Here is a 26,225-nt window from a genome sequence, read left to right on the forward strand (position 1 = left end):
AATCTCAGTCTAGAGATAAGATGGACTGAGCAGTGCATGGCAGTGCAAGTATGTGCACACTGCCGGCAGTATATAAAGCCAAAGATTAAGTGATTTTAACTTCCTGATGGCCAGTGAATCATTGAACACAAGAAAGTTTTATTGCTATTATAAAAACGTGTCTTTGAATGTCAGACTTGGGGATTTACTGTAAATATTGGTAGGAGATGTGCATGAGTCAACAACCAAAATGAGCGCTCCATTTGTTGCTAAAGCGTAACACACTTTTTGGAACAAAGCTCTATTTTTCTTAATGAATTTGGGCTTGAGAGCCACCATGGGGAAGGGGTCACGAGGCGATTTTGATGGTTTATTTTCCGGATATCTTTGTGGCACAACTGCATTCAGCAGTTAACCACAAGGTTAGTGGTTTGAGCCCACCCAGCATAATCTATTCAATGCATTTTGCTTTTAACAACTTTCTAGCACACTGACACCTGCTAAACAAACTGTTTATGTGGGTGTTCTCTGCAACAGTTAGCTTGGGTCAGGTGAGTACACTCAAGTCAAGTAACCTAGCCTGAGTGAGAGCAAGGACACTTCAGCTAAGGAGAGTGATTGGATCAACAGAGCCATACTAGATTGGCATCTGTTCTACTGAAACTCAAGATGCTGCATCCCTACTGCTAGCCTGAGGGTATGTTTACACTATGCAGCTTTTAGCAACAAGGTTGGGTCAACCCAGCCCTGTCACTAAAAGTCAGTGGGTATGAACAGTGTTTGTTGAGACTTTTGCAGACAAAATACTTCTAATCCCCACAAGCGGTTTTCACTTTGTGGGAGGGAGAGCGCTCCTGCCAACAAAGCAGCATTCACACTTGCACTTGCTGCAGCAAAATTTTTGTCCTGGGGGGAAAAATAAGGAGGTTTAAGAACCCTTGAATGGCAAAAGTTTTGGCAATCAGTTCCAAGTGTAGACATAGCCTTAGTGTCAGCAACACTCAAGCTTCAACCTATGCACCCTGATATGCAAATTAGCTCAAGCTTAAAGCACCACATTCAACTTGAGGTAAAGACTTGTGTGGATTGGCACCCGGTTGGAGCAAAAATTGAGCTATACCTCAAGCTAACACTGCAGTGAAGAAAAGCACCAAGAAGCAATGTGGCTTGCCTGTCTCAGCTGACGGTTGAAGAGTCCAGCAGACAACAAAAGGAGTTTGCTTTTGTGTGCGTGCATGCATGCACATGTACACGCATTTCACGGTTGCCAAAGGAACCCAAATTGCCCAGTGGCCAAAGGATCCTTGAACTACTGCCTTGTTTTGAGAATGAGCAGCCCCAAATCTTCAGCCTATTAAAATGGTCCAAGATCCACTCACCCATCAACACCACCAATTAGAATATTCTACAAATCAAGGACTCACATCAATGGAGCAGCCAAGCAGAGATCCCCTCTCCAAAGCTTTCAAAATAATTTGGTAAAGGTCGTTGGGTGGTTTCCGAAGCTCGTACCATTCAGTGACCCCTCCAGTGAAGTCTTCAAAGCCCTCAGAGGTGCTTCCTCCAGACAGAGCTTCATAGCAACCATTCACCCTGAGTGAGAAGGAGGAAGTCAAGTAACATTTTCCCATCGCAGACACATATTCTTGGCCACATTAGTCAGATATCCGTCAGACAAGTGCTTAGTATATCATTGCCATTTTCAAAGCAGAGTGGAGCAAGCCCAGACACTGGCACTTACTTGGCATAAGCCTTCTCGAGTAGAGCACTCCAGAACTCATTGCCTTCAGCTGAGTGTACAAAGGTCAGCTTGCCATCTTTCGTCGGGAGAAGATCGTCCACTACAACATCCACCCACTCCCCAAACTGCCAGATCTGCACAGGAGAGAGAGAGAGAGAGAGAGAGAGAGAGAGAGAAATGCAAACTGATTGTGAAAATAGCTATAGGTTCTAAGGTCACCCTCATCACCATATTCTCCAACCACCATCCAAAAATGCATTAAGTGCATAATTTTATATGTTGTACATTCTCTGTCTCATCTCCCAGAGGGAAAGAACTGTGTGGGCAGAGTTTGGTGAGCTAGTTTGTTTAGTATGTGTTTAGCAGATCATGTCAAACACAGTTTCAACTCAGATGTAGACAAACCCATTTTGAGAGAAGAATTATTTGTATAACAGCACTATGTAAGCATGGGCACTAATCAACTGGCAATAAAGTCTGCATTCTCAAATTTGCCATGCCCCATGCTACTCACACTGAAGCTGCAGGATGCAAAGGTTGTGAAAATGAGAAGGTCATGTTCTTTGCAGAGGTCTGGCAATGTGCCCAGGCTATTTGTTACTGCTGATGCCCAAACAACTCTGTGGTAATCAAACTCCTGAAATTTTGAAAGCCAAGTGATGGGGCATTAAGATTCCATTCAGTCTTTATAGTTAATGGGCAAAAAGGTTGCATAGTTTGAGGCCTCAGTTCAGTAAAGTACGTTCTCGTTAAGTGCCTGACTTTAAGTATGCCTAATTTACCTGATACCAGCAGGATTACTCACATGCTTAAAGTTACCCATGTTCTTAAGTATCTTGATGAATTATTGCCCCAAAACCCTGTGAATGTGAACCAGAAATGACATTTTCATTAATTAGCTGAGCTTAGAAGACATTGCACTCAACTCTATGGCATTTCTCCATTTGGGTGTAGAATCAGATTCCAAACATTGGATCTCATTATGCTTGTTTCTGCTAGATTAAATAACTATCTACTATTAGAAATCTCTTCTATGTAGATACTTGTATGCAGACCATCATATAGTCACTCCTTAACTCTCTCTCAAACAAGGAATTTTTAGCTTCTTTGGTCTCTGATAAGACATGTTTTCCAGACCTCAAATCAGTCTTGTAGCTTTTTTCTGAACCCTTTCTAACAACCTTTTAATACTTTGTGGAATTTAGTTTTAATACCTTTGGTGTCTTTTGCAAACGTTTCTGTATTATGGTGGAATTCCATATAACTTCTTTAGGAAGAAAGTAGGATTAATGCAATTTCTGGGAGATATTAGGAACTTTAAAGGACTTTTTGGGACAATATGTGTGCAGTGGGGGATTTCCTAGTAAATACTCGGGGTGAAGGGAATGCAAATGACCCATCTGCCTTTTTTAAGCTACATTTTGAGCAGAGACCCATTGTTTGGCTGATTACCAATTAGTCTTGTCAAATACCCATACTGGATAAATGAGTGAGTCTGTTACTCATGGGAGTTCTTGTTCAGAGCAAAGGATGTGGTAAACTTGAAATCACAGAAGGCCTGCCAGGGCCTGAAGGACTACTCCTGCCAGATCCCACATAGTAGTTGGGATGATCTCTAGTAAGTTTATTAGCATGCATATACATTCCGCTGTTGTTGTTTTTTAATGTTTTCTCTGAATTGCTTTTAACTTAAGAACAATATTTAACATGCTTGCTTAGGAAGAGCTGTGTGGTAGCCTGACTGTGGTCACCACACTGTAAACCATCTCTGAACAGAAGACAAAAAGAGCCTGCTTAGGCAGCCTGTCTTTTGCTGGGGATATCCCAGGATGTTCAAAGGACTATGCCACACAGAGATACCCTGGTTAAAAGGGAGAAAGATGCATCTTCATTCAAGAGAGCCAAAAGCAAGGGAAGTGGAAGCCTAAATTGGGTGCTCTTGCTGGATCACAAAGAAGAAATAGTGTGACAATACTAGGGTGACAATACTTCATTATGCTGAATAGAACACACCTGGTAAAATTACTCATTCAGGTAGTTCAATGGCAATCAATGTTAGCATACAATGGCTAGCACTGGCAGGCCCTGCACTTCAGAGCTATGCAGTACAAACATTCCAATTAATATCAAGTTGACTGAGCCTCTCTTAAAAAGAAAGATAAGGTGGTAAATAAAAAGACTTTGACTATGCAATATTTAAGCGTTACACCGGAAAAGGTGACTCACACACCTTCCCATATCTCTCTCACATAGGAGTGACTGACTGACTGACCCAGCCCTCCCTACCCAGTGCTCTCCACGTTGCATGCCTGGCTGTGCCCCTGGAATGGACATGCCTCTCCTGCCACTGATATAACCCAGCCACCTCCTGTCCCTTGGTTACAGTGCAGGCTGGAATGGGTTAAGCCCTAAAGATGTATCAGGGCCCAGAGAACCTGACTTCAGGGCCTTCAGAGAACTGAGCTAGAGAGGTGGCTCAGCAGAGGAAGGTGCCTTGGGGACAGAGCAGCCCCACGCTCTCTGGCTACGTCTACACGTGTGACGGGGGTGGGGGGGAGGCAGGAAGGGGTGAGTGCTGGCAGCAGGGATTAGTCCTGACCCCCTTCCATTTATTTCTTTTTTTTGCCTGCAGCCCCTTCCCCTACTCTGTAATTCTCAGTTCAGCATTGCCTGCTGGCTGCTGCAGGGTCCTAGTGCTCCACTCACCACGGCTGGTAAATTACAGAAGAACTGCAGAAAGTTTCCACTGATTCCCACCATTTTAGGACCTTTAAAACTCAACCTTTTCAAGTGCTCTAAAATCTAAGTGGTTTCTTGGATTGGTTGGAAAATTGCCTCCTAGGCATTAGTGACCTAAATTTGGATCAACAGACCCCTGAGTTACAGGCTGCTCCCCTAACCTGTTCCTTCTGTTCTGTTAAACAGAGAGAGAGATGAAGTATGTCTGGGTGAATCACAGACAGACTTCATTGAGAAAAATGGTGTGAACTCATCTCACCTTCAATCATCATAACTAGGATAAGTCAATCACAGCCCCATTAGACAAAAGGACTTTTGCAATAGATGTCTGTAGGGTGCTACAATTTGTGAATCGTGGGTGGTGGCGATTTGATTTTGACGAGAAAGTGGTTTGTCTTGGAGGGAGGGCGAATTAGGCATGTAAACTGGTTCCAGCCCAGGAAACATATCAGGAGTCAGAGGAGTGGAGAAATTAGAAGGAGAGTCAAATAGGACAAGGGGAGAGGGAATTGTGGGGAAGGAGATAAGTGGGAATGGGTGGTAGCAGAGGGGAGAAAGATTTGGGGTTCAGGTAAGAAAGACCTAGCCCACCCAGCTCTTCCACTGCACCCCCAACCCCCTGCACTTTGCTGCTCCTCCAAACTCCAGTGCACCCCAGGTCTCCACCCTAATACACCCATACCCCCAGTTAGCATATAATGGCTAGCACTAGCAGGCACAGAAACAAATGGAGAAAATATAGCTGGGGGTTTTACAAGAATTCATCCCCGAGGGAACAAGAACTGTACTTCAAGCCCTTCAGTTTCTTAAATCACTTGATGGTGCCTTCCCAAACACAGCAATCGCATATAGGATTTTACTGACAATCCCATTCACAGTGGCTTCAAGAGAGTGAAGTTTTTCCAAATAAAAAACTAACTACCTCAGGCCAACTATGTCTCAAGAGAGACTGCCTGGACTTGCCATTTTGTCCATTGAGAAGGAAGTAGCATCAGACCTGGATTGCCAGGATCTGATAGCCGAGTTTGCTGCAAGGAAGTCCAGAAAGGTGGGTTTCAGAATGTAAGTGGTGTGACACTGATTGTGATCAGTGAGGTGTTTTTCATTACAGGAACTTCCTTATGATTATAAAAAGAGCTACACATAACATTATACTTATATAGCTGTGGCTACGTCTAGACTGGCATGATTTTCCGGAAATGCTTTTAAAGGAAAAGTTTTCCGTTAAAAGCATTTTCGGAACAGAGCGTCTAGATTGGCACGGACGCTTTTCCGCAAAAGCACTTTTTGAGGAAAAGAGTCCGTGCCAATCTAGACGCGCTTTTCCGAAAAAAAGCCCCGATCGCCATTTTTGCGATCGGGGCTTTTTTGAGGAAAACAAATCTGAGCTGTCTACACTGGCCCTTTTGTGCAAAAGTTTTGCGCAAAAGGACTTTTGTCCGAACGGGAGCAGCATAGTATTTCCGCAAGAACTCTAACAATCTTACATGAGATGGTCAGTGCTTTTGCAGAAATTCAAGTGGCCAGTGTAGACAGCTGGCAAGTTTTTCCAGAAAAGCGGCTGATTTTCCGGAAAAACTGGCCAGTCTAGACACAGCCCTGTGTGTATTTAACCTGCAGCCAGCAACTGCCCTTGAAGTTCACTGTAACCACATTTCACCTGTGTTAATAATGTTAAGGTGGGTGCATACAGGTGTCTTGCCCCAGGCTCCACACTCCCTAAGGACCGCCCTGGCTTTGGCACATGCAGAGCTTGGTTCCTCCCAGCAAGCACCCAGAGGCAGAGGGTCTTGAACTTTCCTTGGGTGCCAGCCCAGACAGAGGGGCTACATCTAGACTGGCATGATTTTGCGGAAATACTTTTAACTGAAAAGCTTTTCCGTTAAAAGTATTTCCACAAAAGAGCATCTAGATTGGCAAGGATGCTTTTGCACAAAAAGTGCTTTTGCGCAAAAGCATCCGTGCCAATCTAGATGCACTTTTGCACAAGAAAGCTCCGATGGCCATTTTAGCCATCGGGCTTTCTTGCGCAAAAAATTAAGGTGCCTGTCTACACTGGCCCTCTTGTGCAAGTATTCTTGCGCAAGAGGGCTTATCCCTGAGCAGGAGCGGGAAAGTATTTGCGCAAGAAGCACTGATTTTGTACATTACAAAGTCAGTGCTCTTGTGCAAATTCAAGCAGCCAGTGTAGACAGCTGGCAAGTTTTTGCGCAAAAGCACCTGCTTTTGCACAAAATCTTACCAGTCTAGACACATCCAAGCAGTGGGGAAAGGAAGGAGCCTGCCAGCCTGGCTGTTATTGAGATGAACGATCCGACCAAGACCTGGTTCTCTGCATAGCGCCAAGAGCAAGATATGCCCCACTAGGGGGGAGATATGGAGGAGCAGCAGGGGTGAACAGGCACAGCAGGGCAGGTGGGTGAGCAGTAGAAGTGACAAGTAACTGGCCACCGTCTGCCTGCACTCACTAGCAATTGCAGCAAACAGCCAGTGCTGGATGGGAATGGGACATGGGCTGGGGGAGGGGGAGATCTGCTGGCCAAGAGGAGGCATGCAGCAGCAGCAGCGGCGGCTCCAGGAAGTGTCTGACAGCTGAGAGAGCTGCTTTGTTTGGGGAACAAAGAACAAATCATTGGAGTGCTTCTGTTCTGCCCTGCACTAGGAGCACAGCAGCAGGCAGACTGCTGCTGTGGCGGCAGGGCTGGAGAAACTGCTGTGCTGCTTCCACATTCTTCAGGACCAAGAGCTGGCAGAGCTACAAGGGAATCCCAAAAGAAGGGCAGGGATCACTCTGCCTTCCCACAACACTACACTGTACGGTGCTTACCCACATTGCTTTGCTCGGTGGACAGGGTGCTAGCAATGTGGCCATGAAATATGGACAATGGAGTGGGGGCAGAAAAACTGGTTTGACCTGTTTTCACTTTTTCATGTCAACAGCACTTTTGTTGCCAAACCTTCCCAGTGTAGATATAGAGCCAATGGGAATGCAGCACCTTAATGGAATAGGGGGATTTAATAATAATTGATATACATGCTTTAAAAAAATCCTACTTGTTCATGCTAGAACCAAAGCAAACTTTAATGAGATCTTTCATTATCTGATTTGATGGAGTGCAACATCTGCTCACAGCCACCACGTGCTGGTTGAATCAATACACTGCAACATCACCCTCTGCAATATGAAGTGTTAAATACACAGCTCATGGGCCTGGGAAATAAGGCTCTGTAGACACCCCGCTACAATTTGGCCATGTGATAGGAACAGAGCAGAATGTAGTTCAGTCACATTGCACAAGGAAGGTACAGTTTTAAACAGTAGAGAATCAGATCCACACACTGGGCAGTCACTAACACTTGTGCCAAATACTCCTATTCTTACTGAGCAGCATTTTACAACTTATTTAGTCTCATTCTGCACTAAAGTAGGGTTCAAGATGGAAAGTCAGGCCCAAAGTTCTTTTGGTGGTTAGATGGTGCACGTTCCTGTAATAGCTGCACACCTCACACTCATTATATTTATACTCAGCCCATGAGGTAGGCAAGAACTATTATACCCATTTTATGAGTAGAAAATGGAGGCACAAAGAAGCAAGTGGCTTGCCCAAGGCCACACACAATCTGTGGCAGAATACGTCCTTGAACCCAGATCCTGTGTTAATGTCCTTACTACCCAACCATTCTTCCTCTCACAGTCCTTTTGTGAAGATCTTGTTTTGGCCAACAACCGGTGATTGAACTGGGGATGACCCCAGGTCTGAGCTTCCCCACCCCTGCTCTAGAGCCAGGTTCAGTAGCTATGAGTAGGGTTGCCAGATGGCTTCAACAAAAATACCGGACACATTTGACATTATACCACAATCTATATTGCATCTTATTTAGAAAATACCGGACATTAATATTTTCTCATTTCTATTTTCTCAATTTGTTTCCCGAACAGAAAGCCCAAATACTGGACTGTCTGGTTCAAAACTGGACACCTGGCAACCCTAGCTGTGAGCTAATACAGAATAGGCTTAGGGTGAGGGGAAAGGAAAGGGTGACCATGTGTGTTAATGCACTAGTCTTTCAACAGGGAAGATTGGGGAAATTTTAAATGACTTTGGTGGTTTTAACTTAGCCCATAGTCAACATGTTGTCCAACTGAGAAAACACCCTGCTCTTTGCTCAGAAGAGGGCCAGAAATGGCATTTCAAGGGTAGGCAGATACATTTCAGATACAGGCAAAGCTGCTGGCTGCCTGGGACAGAACAAACTGGTGCAGAGCAGGATTGAGGTGCATTGGAAGAACTCGGGGGTGGGATGGGGAATGTATATTCTGCAAGGAAGCATTGCTCTCGTCAGAACTCCTGGTCTCCCTTTGTGAGAAGCACCTACTTCCTTCAAGTGTTTCAACTGTCAAAAACTGAGTTTGCAATTCATTTGTTTCAATGAGAATTCATTTGTCAGAGCTTCTATCCTGCTTAGTCATTGCAGCAACTCTGCCCACAGAAACTGGCCTATGTCCAGATCAATTTAACTGTCAGGAGAAAAACATGATACAGGCAGTCCCCGGGTTACATGGATCCGACTTACATCGGATCCCTACTTACAAACAGGGTGAGGCAACCCCGCACTAGCTGCTTACCCCCAGCAGACCAGGGAGACGCGAAGCTAGCGCCCCCCCCCCAGCAGACCAGGGAGACGGGGAGCGGCTTTTCTCAGCAGATACCTCAGCTTGAGAATAAAGGACTGAGGGAAGTGAGGTGTGGGAGAATAAAACTGAGCTCTGGAGAAATGTTTGGCTAGAGTTTCCCCTACAATATGTACCAGTTCCGACTTACATACAAATTCAACTTAAGAACAAACCTACAGTCCCTATCTTGTACGTAACCCGGGGACTGCCTGTACCTGTAGTTCAGTTCAAGACTGCCTGGACAGCAAGCATAAGCTCTTTATAATCAGCCTGGCTTCATTCCCCGCAGGTAAGAACAGTAGGGCTACGTCTACATTGTGCTCTCTTGCGCAAGAACATATGCAAATGAAGCGCAATGATGAATATAGCTGTGCCTCATTTGCATACTTAATGAGCCATCAATTTTGTACAAGGGGCTTTTGAGCAGTCTACTTTGCTGCTTATTTTCAGGCAGAATGGCTCTTGCGCAAGAGGGGGTTTTTGCACAAGAAGGAACAGTGTAGACTGCTCCTTCTTGCACAAAAATGGTGGCTCATTAAGTATGCAAATGAGGCACAGCGATATTCATCGCCATGCCTCATTTGCATATGTTCTTGAGCAACAGAGCACAATGTAGACGTAGACAAGTAGTCTAGGCATCCATGGATGTGAAGTTTCTCTGACGTGCGTTAAGACAACAGACCAAGATTCCATGCTTTTTATTTTATTCAAGCGTCCCAGAAATATCATGGTCCTGAATTTAGTCCATCAATTTTTGGGATTTCTAAGGCACGTATGACATGGTATTTTAAATTACAGAGTCCAGTGAAGTCATTCAACACTAAGGTGCAGAGAAGGTGCTAAGCTTCCAATTAAAGATCAACCATTCTGTAAAGCTTATATTAAAATAATTTATTATAAATTTTAAATTCCAGTTCTCAAGCAGAAATGCCACAGAATAGAGAACAGTCACGACATGATACAATTGACATTTGCCAAGGAGACAACACAGAATTGTCACACCAAATTTCTACCTAAATTAAATAGAGGAATTTTTATAAAGAACCCTGGTCAGATGATAAAGAATCAGAGTAACACATCCAGCATTTTATTGCTGCAATGTGTTTACATAACTACTTAATTAAACAATAGGGAGTTTAAACTGATAGATTATAAGGCCAGAAAGGACTATAAGATCATCTACTCTGACCTCCTATACAATATAGGTCAGGGTATTTCCCCCTAGACCTTTGTACTGAGCCCACTGACTTATGTCTGACTAAAGCATCTCTTCCAGAAAGGCATCCCCATCTTGATTTGAAGTCAGCAAAAGATGGAGAATGCGTCATTTCCCTGGAGAGCTCATTCCAATGGCTAATCATCCTCACTGTTAAAAATGCGTGCCTTTCTAACTGTCATTGTCTGGCCGCTGGTGATGGGGAGGGCAAGGGGCCACATGACTTTCCAAACACCATGAGCAGGAGGGGCAAGAGACCAGAGCCTCTAGGTGGCCAGATGATTAGTCGGGAGACCTGGTACTGGCAACAGGGGTCACTCCCCGTCCTGCACTCACTGGCAGCAGCAGCAGCAGCAGCAGGGGGACACAGAGCACCATAACTCCGCTCCCCTGGCTACTGGCTGCGTCACTTGGGGGGGGGGGAGGGATGGGACAACCCCCCCCCATCCTACACTCACCTACGAGAAGCGGAGTCACACGGCCAGAAGCTGGGGAAGCATTGCTCTGCTTCCTCCCACTCCTGTCTGTGAGTGCAGGGGGCTTGACCCCTGCTGCCAGCACCAGCCCCCCTCCCACTAGGCCCCCAGGTCACATTGCTGGGAGAGGAGACATGGGGGGGAAGAGGGCTGGAAGAGGCAGAGCAGGGACGAAGAGGGCATTGCTCCAACCCTCCGCCAGAAGGGGCAGTCACATGGTCGGTGCCCTCTCTGTGTCCTTCCTCACCTGTTGCCCTTGGGTCTGGTGTCAGTTTCTTGTTCTTCTACGGAGACATTGGTTCTTGTTTGGCCTTTCTCTGCTAGATTTTAGTACACAGTAATTTTCCCCATGAAGATGATCACAGTGAGTAAGTTAGTCATCTCTTTATCTTCTTTTTGATCAACTAATTGATTGAACACTTTAAATCTCACCCTGAGATTGGTGCTAATTCCAGCCCTGATAACAGGCATTCCTGACTCCCAGTCCTTTATTATTACAATAGCATCTACTGGCTTCACCTGAGATCAGGGACTCCTTGTGCTGGATGTTGTACTGAGGCAAAGACACAAAGGAAGTGTCCAAGGTCACATGGCAGATCAGAGGCAGAGCCAAGAACAGAATCCAAGTCTCAAAGTCACAGTCCAGTGCCCTATTCAGTGATTCCCATAGCCACTTGTGGTCCTGTGTTCAGACTGTGCTTCAGCCTCCATGGACCAAACCTAAATGCAGCTACTGTTTACAGTTTATCATTTGTCAATCCTCTTGCCCTAGTATCAGGCTTTCCTTCAACCCCACGCCTTCTCTCCTTTCCCTGCCTGGCATTCCCTGCAGAAGATGGGCGTAACCATGCTGAATAATGAATCATCTCTGCCATTGCAGTGAAATTCAACTAGGCGTTGGGTTTTACCCCAGGGGCATAGATCAATGGTAATTAAAACTACTGGTTTACTAGCCAAACAAATATTTCTTAGTTTAGATAGAGATCAGTGCAATTTTCTTCCTGAAAAATACACACGTACAGCACCATGCCCAAAATAAATGACAGCACAGGTAAAGCAAAAATAAATAATGGCATTAGCAGTAACATTGAAGATGGAGGGTGGAGATCCAGAACTGCAGCACAAAGGTGACTGTTAGGATCATCGTCACAACAGCCACTGGCATGGTACCAGCAAGGTACAGCTATGGGTATTGTCATTTGTTTAGCCATGCCCAGTGCTGAACAAAGGCAAAAAGGCTCTTCTCTTCTTGAAGAGCCAACAATCTAATGCATGAGAAAGAATAACTATACCATGCTAAGGCCAGGGGTTTTGTGTGTTAGCTATATCAGTTTCGAATGAATACCAAAAAAGTGGTTCAAAAACTGTGTAGACAAAGTCCTAATTAGCAAACATTTATTTTTGTAAATATGTAACTGCTGAATTTGTTAGTGGTTACACATTTACATGCAGGGGGGGCAGGTGGGAGCTGGTGCTTGTGGGGAGCTGGCTGGAAAGTCGGCTTCCTGCATGTTCTATCTGTCACCTGCCCCCCTCCACAGTGTTTCCTCTCTCTGAGAGGCAGCAGCGTGGGGGCAGGAGGCTCCATGGGATCTGGTGCTTGGGGAAAGCTGGCTTTTAAGCTGGCTCTCCGTGAGCACCAATTCTTGCCTCCCCACTCCTCCCCCCGCCCCCCATGCAGGCAGCAAGAGAAGGTCAGGTGGCTCTGCAGGAGCCTGTGAATACTGGCTTCCCCCTGTCCGCCCATGCTGCTGCTTCTATCAGCTGTGGGAGGCAGCCGGGGAGGGAGGGAAGCAGGCAGCTCCACAAGCTGGCACACACAGGGAGCTGGCTTAAAAGTTGGCACCCCACAGGCGTCAGCTCTCATCTCCCCCCCACTTTGCTGCCTTTGGTACAGAGGCAGCGGGGGGGGGGGGGGGGTGCATGCAGCAGTTGGGATTAAGCCATGAGCCCAGCTAGTCCAAATAAAATGTTCCCTACTCAAGTTGCTCTAAGCTCTTTGCTTCCTAGTGACAAACTTTCTTGCTTCCTATCAGTTTCAAGACATGCATTTCTTCTTGAAAGATACCAACAGTCAAGTGTTACAGGATTGGCTGAACCTTTAAAACAGGGGTGGGGCACCTTTTTTCGGTCAGGGGCTGAGATAAAAAAAACCCATCTCACTGACGTGGCCCCCAATTGAGAAGCAGAGAGACACTCCACACATTCCTCTAGCACTGTGTTTCTCAACCAGTCGTATGAGTACCCTTAGGGGTAACTCAAGAGAAGTCTGGGGGGTACGTCAACACAACTGAAATTTGGAGAAAACTGAATTTTTGTTTTAAGTTTTACAGCGCTTTATTATTTTTGTACTTTTTACACCCAAAAATTTCATCGCCTGCCTGGCTATGATTAAGTTGTTTAAACAAATGAGTTGCAATGATAGAAAAAAAACTGTGTGTGTCTGAAAACTGTAGGTACTGGAGGTACTTATAATTTTTTAAAGGGGTACTTTATACAAAAAGATTGAGAAATACTGCTCTAGCATACCAGTACGGCGGGGGGGGGGGGGGGGAACAGGCTAGTAGATTTTGTGTGCTCCAGCCTCATGGGGGGTAGTGGGGGGCTGAAATACTAGCAAGGGCTCCCCAATGCTGGGTGGAGAGCCCTGAGCCTCAGGGTCTGGATCCAGACAAGCTGGGAGCCACATCCCCACCCCTGCTTTAAAAGAAGTTGGCCTTAACTAAGTGCAGAGGGATCTATCTGCCTTGTTTATGATGGGTTTGGCCCAGTGGTTGGGTCAGGTGACAAGACAACATACAATGATAGTTCAGGGGTTGGGGTTTCTTGTAAGAGGCTTTGCTGCTTCACCAAAGAGGGAGACACCTCTCTGGAGAAGCCCAGAGTAAGCCTAGAGATAGATCGGGGCCCTGATATAAAGACAGAAAGAGAGAAACCTGCAGGGGATATGGGATCAGAGGGGACAGGGAAGGAACTCTCCCTACCAGCTAGAGGGGAAAGTCTAGCTGCAACCAAGGACAGGAGAAAAGCCCTTAAGGAGGAACTGGGAGATCAGGAAGAGTGAGCATAAGAGCTGAGTTTAGAGAAGGCAGCTGGGAGAGTCTAGCTTTGTCTTAAATGGTTATTTTGTATTAAATAAACCAAACCTAAAAAGGGGAGAGTAATTAAAAACACCAGTTGTGGCTGTTTTACTCAGGAAGAAGGTAAACTGAAGGAGCAGCAGGGACCAACACCAGCTAAGGTAACACTTTCTTACATCCCAGCATCTCACCTGGAAGTGGAAGATGCCAGCATATCCACTCTGGAAGCTCTGCCCATGAGGGACCACTCGATGGAGGATGGTATCATTCAAGGTGAGGGAAGCAATAGCAGCTAGCAGCCAGCAGTCACCTGAAGGAAGGCAGAAGGAAAAGTTAGTCAGGAAAGTCCAATGTTAAGTCCAAGGATGGGAACTAAAACTACCATTTCTTCAGCAGAGCCTAGCTGCACTGGGTCAAATAACTGCAAGGTATGCTGCAGCTACATTTTATTCTTAAAAGAACAATAAGAATATGCCAAGAGGCAAATATAATGGAGCGCAAGATTTCAGGCTTGTAAGTTATAGGAGCCATTTGGCAATTCAGGCATCTACTGGGGAGAAAAATATTTGTATAAACCAGCCACCAATTCTTGCAGCTAGCCAGAATGAGCTGTAGAATCCCACACGAGTCCCTGGAGCTTCCTCACAGACATACACCCCAGGCTCCTACTGCAAGTTCTCACACATCCTCACCATTGTTTTCCAAGGCTGATCCGTCTATGTTTTGCTGTTGGTTTGCTCTTCTTTTCTCACTTTTGTGGCACCCAAAATATGCCAGTGCTGATGATGAATGGGATACTCTGGGCTTTAGTCTGGAGCAAAAATCTGAGAGCCATTTGGTTTAAACAAAAAGTGAATTTGCACTGTGACTATTAATCAGCAGAGAACTGAGGTTCCTCATCGGTTTCTGTCCCGAGGCAAGTTCATCCAGTTCTCCGTGCACTTTGCACACTGTTTTCACTTAGATAAGTTTTAGGGGGTGAATCTTGTGCTGTGCCTCGCAGAGTTCCTCCTCTGGCCTGTTATCCAGCACAAAGGGGCCAGAATGGGGGTGAAGATCTCAGCCAGGGTATGCTTTACTTTAAGCTCACCCACTACAACTGGTTACACTTATTCCAGACTTGCTATGGAAGACAAAGCATCAAACGACTAATACCGTTAGCAGGCTACAGAACTCCAGGCCACTGCACTCAGCAGAGGAGATTGTAGGGAACGAGATAAAAATAGTGACTCTTGGCTCATCCATAGCACCTTTCATCTCAAAGAGATTTTGAAAACATCAATGAAGCCCTGTACATCTGTGCAGTCAGTCCTCGTGGAAAAACAGCGTCATGAAGCAGTGAAACAACCTGCCTCAGGGTTGAGTTGCAAATCAATAGCCAAGCCTAGAACAGAACCCAGAAGTCCTATTTCACTGTGCCTTGCTCTAACCATTAGAGTACTGCCTTCGCTCAAGAATAAGACCCCAACCTATCAGTTCCAGGAAAAGTGAAGCCTGGGAAGAGTACACACATCGTATAAATAAATATGTATTAAAGGGAACTTGCAACTTATTTCTGTGCCCGAAAACACCCTGTGCAATACTGCTACTAGGTGGAACTCTTTGCCCAAAAGGCCAAGAGCTTAGTAGGATTTTAAAAAGGATTGGATATTTATATGGATAATGTGGCTCTCTAAATTTACAATAGTAATTAAAAAAAATGAAGATAAGATATTACCACTCCTCCTACATTAGGGCATCAGCCAACCTTGAACAGTTTGTGAGGGGCCGGTTCTCCCAACACTATAGGATTTCTTGTACCTTCCTCTGAGGCTAGTCTGAAGCAGCTGGTTCTGTCTGCTGAAAGAGAATGGTCTAAGTGGACCCTTAGTCTAATCCAGCCTGGAAATTCCTGTGTTCCCACTGTTTGATGAGTGCAAGGTCACCACAGCAACTTAGATTTAACTTGTTTCTCATGTCTGGTTTGCTGTTTGTCTTTAAGAGGGACCAGATGACTACTTAGTACCAGAGCCAGATGTATGGTTGCCCACCTTGTGTGCCAAGCCCTTACAGAACTCTTTCAGTGGCCTCTGCTGGCCAGCATTCGCTGCCTCCTCTGCTTCTGCAGCAATCTCAGAGGGACAGTTAAAGGCTGCTTCAGTGCAATGGCAAAGGAGTAGGTGGATGAAGGCCAGCAGCAGATGGGAAGAACAACATTTGAGGCTTTTTAAGTCCAAAGAATGCTGTAATGCTGTATTGGGACTCACTTTCAGAAACAGCTGTGACAGCTGACAAAAAGCCAGGTGCGGTTACTGCCATTCCCCCTTCCCCCCCCCCCGCCTCCCACACATAAACCCCCCAGGCCCGTGGACATCAGAGCTGCATTGTTTAATTCCCCACACACTTCTCCACCCCTTCCCCCACCTCCCATGTGTTCCCGGTATATTTAAAGTCTTGTGGAATTTGCACAGAACTAGACTCCATGCCTGGGCCAACTGGCAATCTGCTGTAGGGAGGGGAATAGAGCAGAGAAACATGCCTCCGTGCTGACTCTGGGAGGAGCTGGACTGCAGCTGTTAGGGGGCTTCCCTCATCCAGGGCTGCACTCATCCCAGGCTAGAAAAAACACTGCTGCCAAATTTACTGCTTGATACAGCTCACTGCAGCGTATTAAATAGCCACTTGATATGACTCCAAAGTTTGCATCACTCCAATGCAGTTGCTGTTACTCCTAAATTCAGACTCTCCTCCCATTAAAAACATGCATCATGGGAGGAACATGCCTTATGTGTGTATAACCGATTGCATCTTTGCACTGTATATTGACAAAGTGTGACTAATGGGTCTGGGAACACCACAGAGGCAGCATCCAATCCCTGGAAAGAGTACAGTGTTCTCCTGGGATGGGAGCTCTAGTAAACTAGATTTGTGCCCAAACCGAGAACATTTCATGTCAATCTTAAAAGGACTCCTCTTTTGGCCAAAGTTCAGAGCTAAAGTTAAGCACTGCTGCTTATAAAGCACACGGAGTTCCTCAAAGGGAAGGCACCATACAAGTGCTCAGTATTATTATATAGATGACTCCTCCACCCTCCCATCCTCTGCTTTGATGGCCCTAATCTTGCCTTTAATAGAAATACAGTTATGCAGTGAATGTGATTTGAAGAGACTACGGACTGGACTCTACAGGAGGGGTTACTGCCAACAGGGGTAACCCATAACCCAAAAAGCCCGGGATAAAATTTCCAAAAGGCATCTAAGTTCACCTTCAAATAAAATGTAGGCACTTAGAACCCGAAATCCCACTGACTGACACTGAGACTTGAGCTTTTAGGGTCTAAGATTTTTGGCACTTTTGAAAATTTCATTCTTGGTCTACATACAGCTTTTGTACCATATATAAAACCAGATTGTTATAGCAATTTCTACCCCTCATGTGAATGCAATTATACTGGCATAAAGGTATCTTATATTGATATAACTATTAAGGAATGGAAGAGGAATAAACTCTACTGATCTAAACACCTTGGCTGCATCTAGGCTGGCAAGTTTTTCCGCAAAAGCACGTGCTTTTGTGGAAAAATTTGCCAGCTGTCTACACTGGCCGCTTGAATTTGCGCAAGAACACTGGCGATCTAATGTAAGATTGTCAGTGTTCTTGCGCAAATACTATGCTGCTCCCGTTTGGGAAAAAGTCCTCTTGCGCAAATGTATTTGTGCAAGAGGGCCAATGTAGACAGCTAAAAACTGTTTCGCGCAAAAAAGCCCTAATGGCAAAAATGGCGATCGGGGCTTTCTTGCGCAAAATCGCGTCTAGATTGGCACGGATGCTTTTCCGCAAAAGCGTCCGTGCCAATCTGGATGCTCTTTTCTGCAAATGCTTATAATGGAAAAACTTTTCCGTTAAAAGCATTTGCGGAAAATCATGCCAGTCTAGATGCAGCCCTTTATACTAGTGTTGCTGTATAAAGTTGTACAACCTCTTGCCACGCTGGAGAAGAAGGGAAAGTGGAGGGGGTTGTACAGCTTTAACAATACTACTTATCTGTGTAGATGAGTCCATTTGTTTCAGAGTACCATCCCCTCTGGTTTAAATTAATCCAAATGCAGGTTCCAACTTGCACTAGTCAGTCTAATCCAGCCAAAGATAATGGCATATATTTGTACATTTCCAGACCTAGGTTTCTCTAGCTCAGAAATATTCTCCTTAATCCATTTTTTGTAATGCAAGGCCAGGGAATTTCTAGAACATTACACAGAAGAGAGAGCACATGCACACAGCACCCAAATATATAACTGAATAGAAGCTAAAGTAAAGGAAACCAGACACAGAATATCATCATTTTATCTCAGCAAAAAGCAGGGCTGGTCTTTCCTTTCTGCCTATTTTAAAACCTCACTGGGGGAATCATATCTCTGTGGCATTTTTCCATTCTCTGCTATGTGCCAACAGTGGCCTAGCCATAACTTGCAACAAGAGAGATTGTTACTGAGTCAGGCACATTCTTGCTGGATGAATTGCAGAGAAGATTTAAAACCACTTGAAAAGCAATCTACCTTGGCCATATCACTAACTACCTTTTATCCAGGGGAAGTCAGTGTCAGTCCCAAATAGATCCAATTTCTTTGTAGAAGTAGAACTGGGGCAGTGACTCTTCACTATGTAGCTCCAAGACAAATAAAGACCAGTTTCCTTTCTTATCTCCTCCCCTTCTCCTCCCTACAAGGTTCCATTTTTCTGTGTTAAGGAATGGTGGTATTTCACAGAAGGGAGAAGGATGCTGTATGTCACATTAACGGCAATCTACTGTACTATTTAATGTTACAGCTGATGATCTGATGGTTTGGATTAGCCCACTAGAAACCAGAGCTATACTGAGAGAAGAACTGGGCACATGCAGCCTTGCATGGCTAGGAACAGTGAACAGATGCAGGAATATGCTGCAAAGGAAGCTAGGAATTACTGGGATTTACACAGTAGGCCTCACGGCAGCCTATAATAGAAGGTTGGGGGAAATCAGGGAATATTCAAGCCCCTCTGTGCACTGATATCCCAAGTCCTTACCCAAGACCCAGGTCCTGCACTGAGCTCCGTATGGACTGGTCTTTCTGAGAGCCTCAGTGAAGTTATCAGGAGCGTCATATAGGAGTCTTCCCAGAAGGATCTCATCATAGGATTGGGGTATGTGAAAACTGAGGCTCTCAGAAACTAAGTGATAGGGCTACAGTCACATAGAAAGCTCATGGTAGAACTGGGAATTGAAGCCAGGTCTCTCGACTTGCAGGCTAAATCCCCAACCCCAGGGCTGTCCTTCCTCAAAATGCAGAATTTGGGGAAGGTAGGAATTGTGAGGGAATGGGAGAGATGGACATACAGATTAAATCATACAATTTCTAAAGGCTGTATGAGAGAAGGAAGCAAGAGATGCTAGTTATGTTTTAAGAGTCCTTCAGAGATGTACCTGTTCCAGCATTTACATGCAACCACTAAGCATAAACAAGCAAGCACTTAGGAACCATCTTCCTCCAGCAGCAAGAATCCATTTTCTGCCCCCAGATTCCCTCCTTCTCAGTCTCTCAACAACAGCACTAACAATAAGTGAGACCCTCCAAAGGGAACCCAGCAGCATCCCTACCGAGGGCTCCCTGGCAGATGTCTGTGCGGGTGGCTCCGTCAACAATGAACTGCGGGTTGGAACACATTTCCTGAAACAAAACATAGTTGGTTTTTAAGGTTTCAGTGACAAAGATATTGGTTCTTGAAATGCTATGCAATCCAGCTAGACAAAGCCATCACCTTTGGGCTACACTAGTTTATCCTTAAGTATATGGCTTCGTTTTTACAATGGCAGCCCAGTGAACATTTAGGAGTGTGGGTATGGTAAGTAGCCAAAGACTCTAACCATCTTACTTGGAGACAACATTTTTTGAAAGAAGGACAAAGATAATTACTGTTGGGTGTTTGTCCAGGCCCTAGTACCATGGGATCCTGCTTTGGTCCATGACTAGATCTCTTTCAGTGCTACAGCAATACAAATACTTTTGTCAATCCTTTGGAACAGTCCTTTTGTTGCATGGTTGTACAGTACCTGATTCTCCACCAGAGCCTCTGGACACTACTGTAGTACAAACAACAAAAGTGTCTCCTCTGTGCTGTGTCTCATAATACAAGCATAGTGGGTGTCACAAATTTAATAACAGGTGCACCACATGTCAAAGGAATACAAAGAAAACCATTTTTCACAAAGCAAACAGTCAGTGGAACATCCCATTGCTGGAGGTCAGAGAAGTTCACCATTGTATGCACTTAGATACTACAGGAATAATGCCATATAAATATGTCAATAGGCTGTTTATTTTAAAGAGAGCTGGATGATATAATGATTAGACAAGCTTGCAGAAGTAAAACCTGTATCATTCACTAAGCATATTCCTCTGAAGCACCAGGTATGGACCATTGCTATGAGTGTGATTCCAGACTTATCTTATGAATGGTTCAATCCAGTACAGCAAGAAGCTGGACGCCAAAACAGATGGTTATTATTCTGATTTGAAACAGCAGGAACCAGGTTACTAAGCTAGTAGCAATGATCTGACACAACGTGGAAAACTCTGTGCTCTAATTAAACAGTTACATTCATTTATCGCTGGAATCAGGGTGGATTGCCAGTGGAGGCAAGATCTAAATCAATGGCAGAAACAGGAACAGAGCAGTTGCCATTCCTTTGGCTCTAACCACTGGACAACACTGCCAATGTGGGCTTGAAAATTCCTCTGTGACAACATTTAGGAAGGCAAACCAACCAACCAATTTTCTTTGTTTCATTGGTTCCTCAAAGAAAAAAATCCAGGAATGATTCTCTACATAGGACACAAACAAATAAATAATACATCCTATTCATAGTACGTAGAAGGAATTAATTCTTGCCTCACCGTGGGTCTCTTCCACTTGATTCCATAGGTTTTAGAGGAGTTTGGACCCAACTCTTTGAAGCCCAGGGAAGATGCTGTAGGAGGGAAGGTGTCATCTTGGAAGAGGGTGCCTCTCTGTAAGCATGCATTCCGAAGCGTCTCAAAGTCCTGGCCCAAGTACTTCACTGCATTCTCGTGCTTTCCCAGACCTAGATCCTTAGCTCTCTGCTTCTGGACCTGAGCCGAGACGCCTGTGCAGTACACTGGGGTGATAATTTCTTCTGCCATCTTTGGCAACTACCGGACTAGGGAAGCACCACTGAAACAGAGAAAATAGACAGTTCTCTCACATGACTTATAACAACACTAATGCCTTGTCTATGCTAGCTATCTGTACCCGGAAATGTTAAGTGGGCATAGTGACAGTAAGGCCATATGTAAAGTTACAAGTTTACAGTGGGACAGCTGTACCGATACAACTGTGTTGTTGCAAGAGCGCTCATCTAGCCATGTCAGAAGTGGAGAACTGAACCTCACAACCCTTACTCAGCTTTAGCCAAGGAACCTAATAGCAAAGCATAGTATGTAATAGGGATGTAAAAGTGTAGTCAATTAACTGATAAGCAAAAGCTTATAGGTTAATGCTCTGGACTACATGCATCCCACCCCCACACTTGCCAGTAAATTTTTTAGCAAGCTGGCCAGCAGCCCAGTTCAGTCCTGGGCTTGTGATGGGTCTGGGACCTATCCCACTGAACCTCTGCATTTAAAGTGTATTAGGAGCTGGGCAGGCAGGCAGCCCGGCTCAGTTCTGGCTCATGCCGGGTCCAGGAGCTCAGACCACTCCCTACACAGGGGCTGTTGCCACCCCACACCACCACCTCTTTATCAGAGGCAGCAGCACTGGGCAACAGGCAGCTGGTCCACAAGGAGACTAGTTAACTGGCTCCCCTCATGGACCTGCTCCCACCTGGCATCCCGCACTGCTGTCTCTGATACGGTGGCAGCAATGCAGAGTAGTGGGGTCTTCTGGGGAGTGAGGCTGGAGCACACTGGCTGCCAGCCCTGCCCCCAGGAACTATAGAATAGTCGACTAACCAATAAGAATTCATGAGGTTACTCAACTATTCAATTAACCGATATTTAACATCCTTAGTGTGTACCCTGCTGAGCATTCATAGCTGTACTAAGTCCCATGATATATTATACTTTGGGGGAGTGCCCTGTAACCCTTATATTCCTCATTTGTATGCAATTGTAATATTGCATAGAAAGCATACCATGTGAAGTGTCATAGGAAAGGTTATGAACTGCTGAAACCCATTATTCTAACTAAATATTTGTATCTTTAGTACATATAAAGTTATGAGTTTATGTTGTATGGTTATCACTCAAACATATTGTAAATTGGGGAATCAGCCAGGGTATGTCTACACTACCACCCTAGTTCGAACCAGGAGTAACGGTAGTTCAGAATAGGAAGCCTAGTCCGAACTACCTAGTCTGTGCCGCGTGTAGCCACGCGGCATGGAGTCCACACTAGCGGACATTTAAAAATGGCGGCACCCGGCTTTATGCAAATGAAGCCCAGGAAATTCAAATCATTTGCAACTCCGGTTGCCTACATTACCACCCTAGTTCGAACTAGGGTGGTAGTGTAGACATACCCCCAGATATTAGCACTCCAAAGACAACAGCAAAGAAAATAGTAAATGCCCAGGCAAGTATCAAAACAACCATCAGCATCTGTTGTCCATCAAGGGAGCTACAATTCAAAGATTCACTTGCATAAGGCCACATGAAGGGAATTGCTCTATCTTGTCTGGGGACTCAGGAACTCCCCCAAATGTGCCTGGATTTGTATTCTCCAAGCACATGGACTAAGGGTATAAAACCAAATACAGTAGGTCATACTTTGCCTTCTTCTTGTCCACAATCATACTGCAAGCAACAAGAACACAGAGAAGACTGAAGAATCCAACACAGGAGGCTGGCCCATGTTTAATTATTAAAAATTGCTTAATCTAGATGTTGCCCAATCTAATGGAGTTGAAAATTTAGACTGTGTGCTTATACTGTATTGTATTTATTTTGATCACTAACTCTGACTTTTTGCCTATCATTTACAGTCACATAAAATCTATCTTTTGTAGTCAATACATTTGTTTTTCTGTTTATCTTTTCCTGTGAGTTTGTCTGACGTGTCTGGTAATTAGCTCAGGTTTTACAAAGGCTAACGTATGTCCACTTTCCAGGGATGAAGTTGAAAACCAATTAATACATTTGCATTGCTCGTCCTGAGCAGTGCAAGACGGTATACTCCTGAGATACAGTGCAGTGATCTGGGGAGAGTCAGCTGGGGCCTTTCTCTGTGTGATTTGTGAGTAGCTCTGGGAGCATTCATGCAATCTACCTTCATGTAGGGTTCCACTTGCAGTTGTGCTGAGCAGAGGCACCAACTTCGAAAAGAACCAAGGGATGCTCAATCCCCAGTTCTGCCCCAGACCCCACTCCTACTCCACCGCTTCCCTCAAGGCTCGACCCTCACCCTCCAGCATGCCAATTCCTCACTCTACCCTCAGCATCCCAAACACCACAAAATAGCGAGAAGGGAGTGATCAGCAGGGTCCACTGGTAGGCAGGAGAGGCTGGAAGCTGATGGGAGGTTGCTGGTGAGTGCTCAGCACTTGTCAATTTTTTCCCGTGTGCACTCCAGTCCCAGAGCATCCAGGGAGTCAGTGCCTGTCAGGGCTGTTCCCCACTCTGGTACTCAGAGTGCAGAAGATGGGGACCTGTAAAGGGCTCAAAACCTTGCCTCTACAGACACTTGTTATCAAAAACTCCCCCACAGAATCACAATACACAGATTTTGTTGGGGATTTGCTGCCATAATCAAGTGGTTTTATCCTTAAAACTGGGGATGAACACTTGAAATCACTCCCAGGGGTACCCCAAGCTCTTTTGCCACAAAAGAGCTTGCAAAAAAGAAAAAAAGAGAAAAACAAGCTGCAGTCTCTGGTAGCTGACCCCTCCTTCAGAGGCGTGCAGATGCACACAGACAGATCTTCCAGGACAAAATCATCACCTTAAAAGAAGTGATTTTTATTACAAAACAAAAGACAAACTTGATAAAGCATACTTGGTTGCTAGATGTTACAAAGCAACTAAGGAAAACAAATTAAAACGGGGAAAAAACTCTGGCACAATGATTAGATGGTAAAGGGGGGAGGGAATTCATAGAATCACACAGAGCAATTCAATCCAAACCACAAAATAAGGAAACATTACCCTGAACTCGACTGGATTCACATTTCCCTATTATTTCTAATTTTCTCTTTGTTCGGTCCACTCCCATGCCCTGAATTCCATGGGGAGCATGGTACTCCTGCCTGGGTTTAAATCGTTCTGTCTCTCTAAAATTCTGGTTTCTCTCCCACACAAAGAAAGCAGGCAGGGAACCTATGTCCAATTCAAATGTCAACCTTCTATCTCGATTGGTTCTCCTGGCCCCCTGGCCAACACCTTTGCTAAGTACCTGAGCTTAACCCCATAGACACAAGGTGCTGATGAGCACTCCTCCTATCCATTAGAGTGTCTATGGTGCTGAGTGACAACAGGTCCTGAAGGGGTTGCTGATGATTGTCCCTAGCAACAAACTGTGAGGCAGTCCAAGCTGGAGAGTTAAAGGGGGCACAGCATCCCCCAGTCTCAGGCTCCACCTAGGGGTTGCCGTCACACTCACCTTCCCAGATGGACCTGCTCTCAGCTGAATAGATATCTTCCAACAATACTTAACTTTACAAGTGTTTTACTTTCCCCTGCTCTATGAAGGATTCACCTAAAACATACAATTCTCTTACGCTACCTGTAAGGCATTGTCTATGCTAGCCCATCTGTACCAGTAAATGTTCAGTGGGCATAATGCCACTAAGGTCATATGTACACTTACAAGCTTACGGTAGCACAGCTATACCAATACAGCTGTGCTGTTGGTATAATGCCGCTAGGGAGCTCTCCCATTGACATAATAAAATCAGCTCAATGATCAGTCGGACAGTGTTTCACACTGGCATAGCACTGTGCTGGCTCTCTGTAGCTGGGGGAGGGTGTGTGTTTTCATATCCCTGAGCAAAAGATCTTCCAACATAAGTGATTGTGTAGACATGTCCTAACAAAATTATTTAGGCAAAGCTTGTTCACACATGGCCATTTGTGCTAGCATCCTGTGTCTATTTATGCAGCATCAAGCTGAATTAGCAAAATTACGTTCCAACGTGGGTAAGCACCCCAGTGTCCTTCATGCTACTTTCAGGCACTCTACACCTTGTGGCAAAATGCAGGACAATGTAGCACTTTAAAGACTAACAAGATGGTTTGTTAGTCTTTAAAGTGCTACATTGTCCTGCATTTTGCTTCAGCTACCCCAGACTAACACAGCTACATTTCTATCACTATTCTACACCTTGTGGGACGTTGATGCTATTGTGACAGATTGGCTCACAGAGATCCCCTTGAGACTGTCACCTGATGTGTTGATCATACCACTGAGCCAGCCTATCACCACCACTGTTCTGCTGGATCAGATGCTCTGGTATCCCCTCAGCAAAGGCACAGAATTGGGGCAATGGACTCAAGCCAGAAGTTTTATCTTTAAATTAGTGGCATCCCTTTGAAAATGCCAGATTTACCTGTGGGGGAGTTAAAGGGGCCAAGGGAGTAGAGGCTTTCAGTGGGAGTTTGAGCACCTCCAGACTATGGCATAATGTTCTGAACAGAACCAACAACTGAGTAGCTGGCAAGCAGGATTTAGAACACAATGTAAAAGGAGGTAGCAACCTCTGGATTATAGAAAACAATGGAGCTTGACTGGAATTTCATGAGTTGATTGATTATTGCTATTTTTAACTTCAGAATGGTGACAAATGCAGTGTCATGTCCAAAGTTTCCCAAAAAGAGACAAAAAGGTTCTAGCAGATGAAATGTTTTATTTACCCCAGGAAGAGCTTTACAGACAGTAGAGGAATCTAGCACTCTAGAGTGGCTGAGCGTTCTTCAGTTACTTCAGAATTTGTTCACATACAGAATAACCCATCCCTACAACCAATAGAATTATTCCAATTAGTGTAGTCGAGTTGTTCATAGAACTAAGCATGCAAGAAAAAAACCCCAGGGGATAAAATCAGCCATGCTTCCCAACATCACCAAGTCCTGCAACTGCAGAATTAATTACATGATAAATATACCATACCTGCAGTACTGGCAAGCCACCCGGAACACTGGGTAATAAACAGCAATTCCCACACCCACAATTAGCTCCTTTTCTGCTTACTAACTGTGAAAAGAATGTGAATCAAGAAGATTCAAGGAAAAAGGAGGGAACAAACACAAACCACAAGCGCACAGTTGGCAACCTCATGGTGGGCTCAGA

General features: G+C 45.0%; 1 protein-coding gene across 4 annotated transcripts in view; it reads right to left on the reverse strand.

The window, feature by feature from the left end:
- Nucleotides 1–26,225, reverse strand: part of CAPN1 (calpain 1) — a 65,952-nt gene that overhangs the window by 29,476 nt on the left and 10,251 nt on the right. For 3 of the 4 annotated variants that reach the window (XM_025178174.2, XM_006136583.4, XM_075939138.1), the window contains 5 exons: nt 20,819–21,116; nt 19,522–19,591; nt 14,098–14,216; nt 1,721–1,854; nt 1,404–1,572 (listed from right to left, as the gene is read on the reverse strand). In XM_025178174.2, coding sequence (XP_025033959.2) covers nt 1,404–1,572; nt 1,721–1,854; nt 14,098–14,216; nt 19,522–19,591; nt 20,819–21,085 — 759 coding nt within the window. In that variant the 5' untranslated portion in view covers nt 21,086–21,116. Of the gene's footprint in view, nt 1–1,403; nt 1,573–1,720; nt 1,855–14,097; nt 14,217–19,521; nt 19,592–20,818; nt 21,117–25,789; nt 25,892–26,225 lie in introns of all 4 variants that reach the window. The other variant, XM_006136584.4, reaches the window with a different exon arrangement.

This window comes from Pelodiscus sinensis, chromosome 11 (assembly GCF_049634645.1).
Source record: "Pelodiscus sinensis isolate JC-2024 chromosome 11, ASM4963464v1, whole genome shotgun sequence".
NCBI classification, from domain to species: domain Eukaryota; kingdom Metazoa; phylum Chordata; order Testudines; family Trionychidae; genus Pelodiscus; species Pelodiscus sinensis.